Source organism: Corvus brachyrhynchos, unplaced genomic scaffold (genome assembly GCF_000691975.1).
Source record: "Corvus brachyrhynchos isolate BGI_N302 unplaced genomic scaffold, ASM69197v1 scaffold624, whole genome shotgun sequence".
NCBI lineage: Eukaryota > Metazoa > Chordata > Aves > Passeriformes > Corvidae > Corvus > Corvus brachyrhynchos.
The window spans coordinates 37,043-37,437 of NW_008237889.1; the positions used below are offsets into that span (position 1 = coordinate 37,043).

The 395-nt window shown below is 65.1% G+C and overlaps 1 protein-coding gene across 1 annotated transcript in view; it reads right to left on the reverse strand.

Annotated features, from left to right (window-relative positions):
* Positions 1-395, reverse strand: part of SSRP1 (structure specific recognition protein 1) — a gene marked incomplete at its 5' end in the record, with an annotated part of 5,149 nt that extends 4,754 nt beyond the window's left edge. Inside the window, 2 exon segments of the mRNA XM_008632516.2 lie at positions 18-123; positions 294-395. Of these exon segments, the coding sequence (XP_008630738.1) occupies positions 18-123; positions 294-395 (208 nt within the window).

Sequence of the window (395 nt, forward strand, 5' to 3'; positions counted from 1 at the left end):
CTGCCACTGGGACTTACCTCCAAACCTCACTGTGCCCCAGTTCCAGCCCTTCACACACAGATCCTTCTCCGCCAGCTCCAGGCAATAGTGGGCCTTGAAGAAATCTGAGAGCTTGTCAAATTCCTGGGTTGGGCGAGAGGGAGGGCACACCATCAGGAAACACCCAGAGCCCCACTCGAGACACAGCCCCCGGGCACGGAGACGCAGGGGGCAGAGCTGTTCTGGGGCTCGCAGGGAGCACGGCTGGGCCAGGGCCAGGGCCAAGGCAGCGGGAGCAGGGGACAGGGACTCACCGACTCCCGGAACCCATCATACTTGTAGACGTGGCCGTTCTTGGTGAGCAGCTTGAGGCCGTGCCCCAGCGCCCCGCGCCGCCACACGACCTCGGCCCGCGC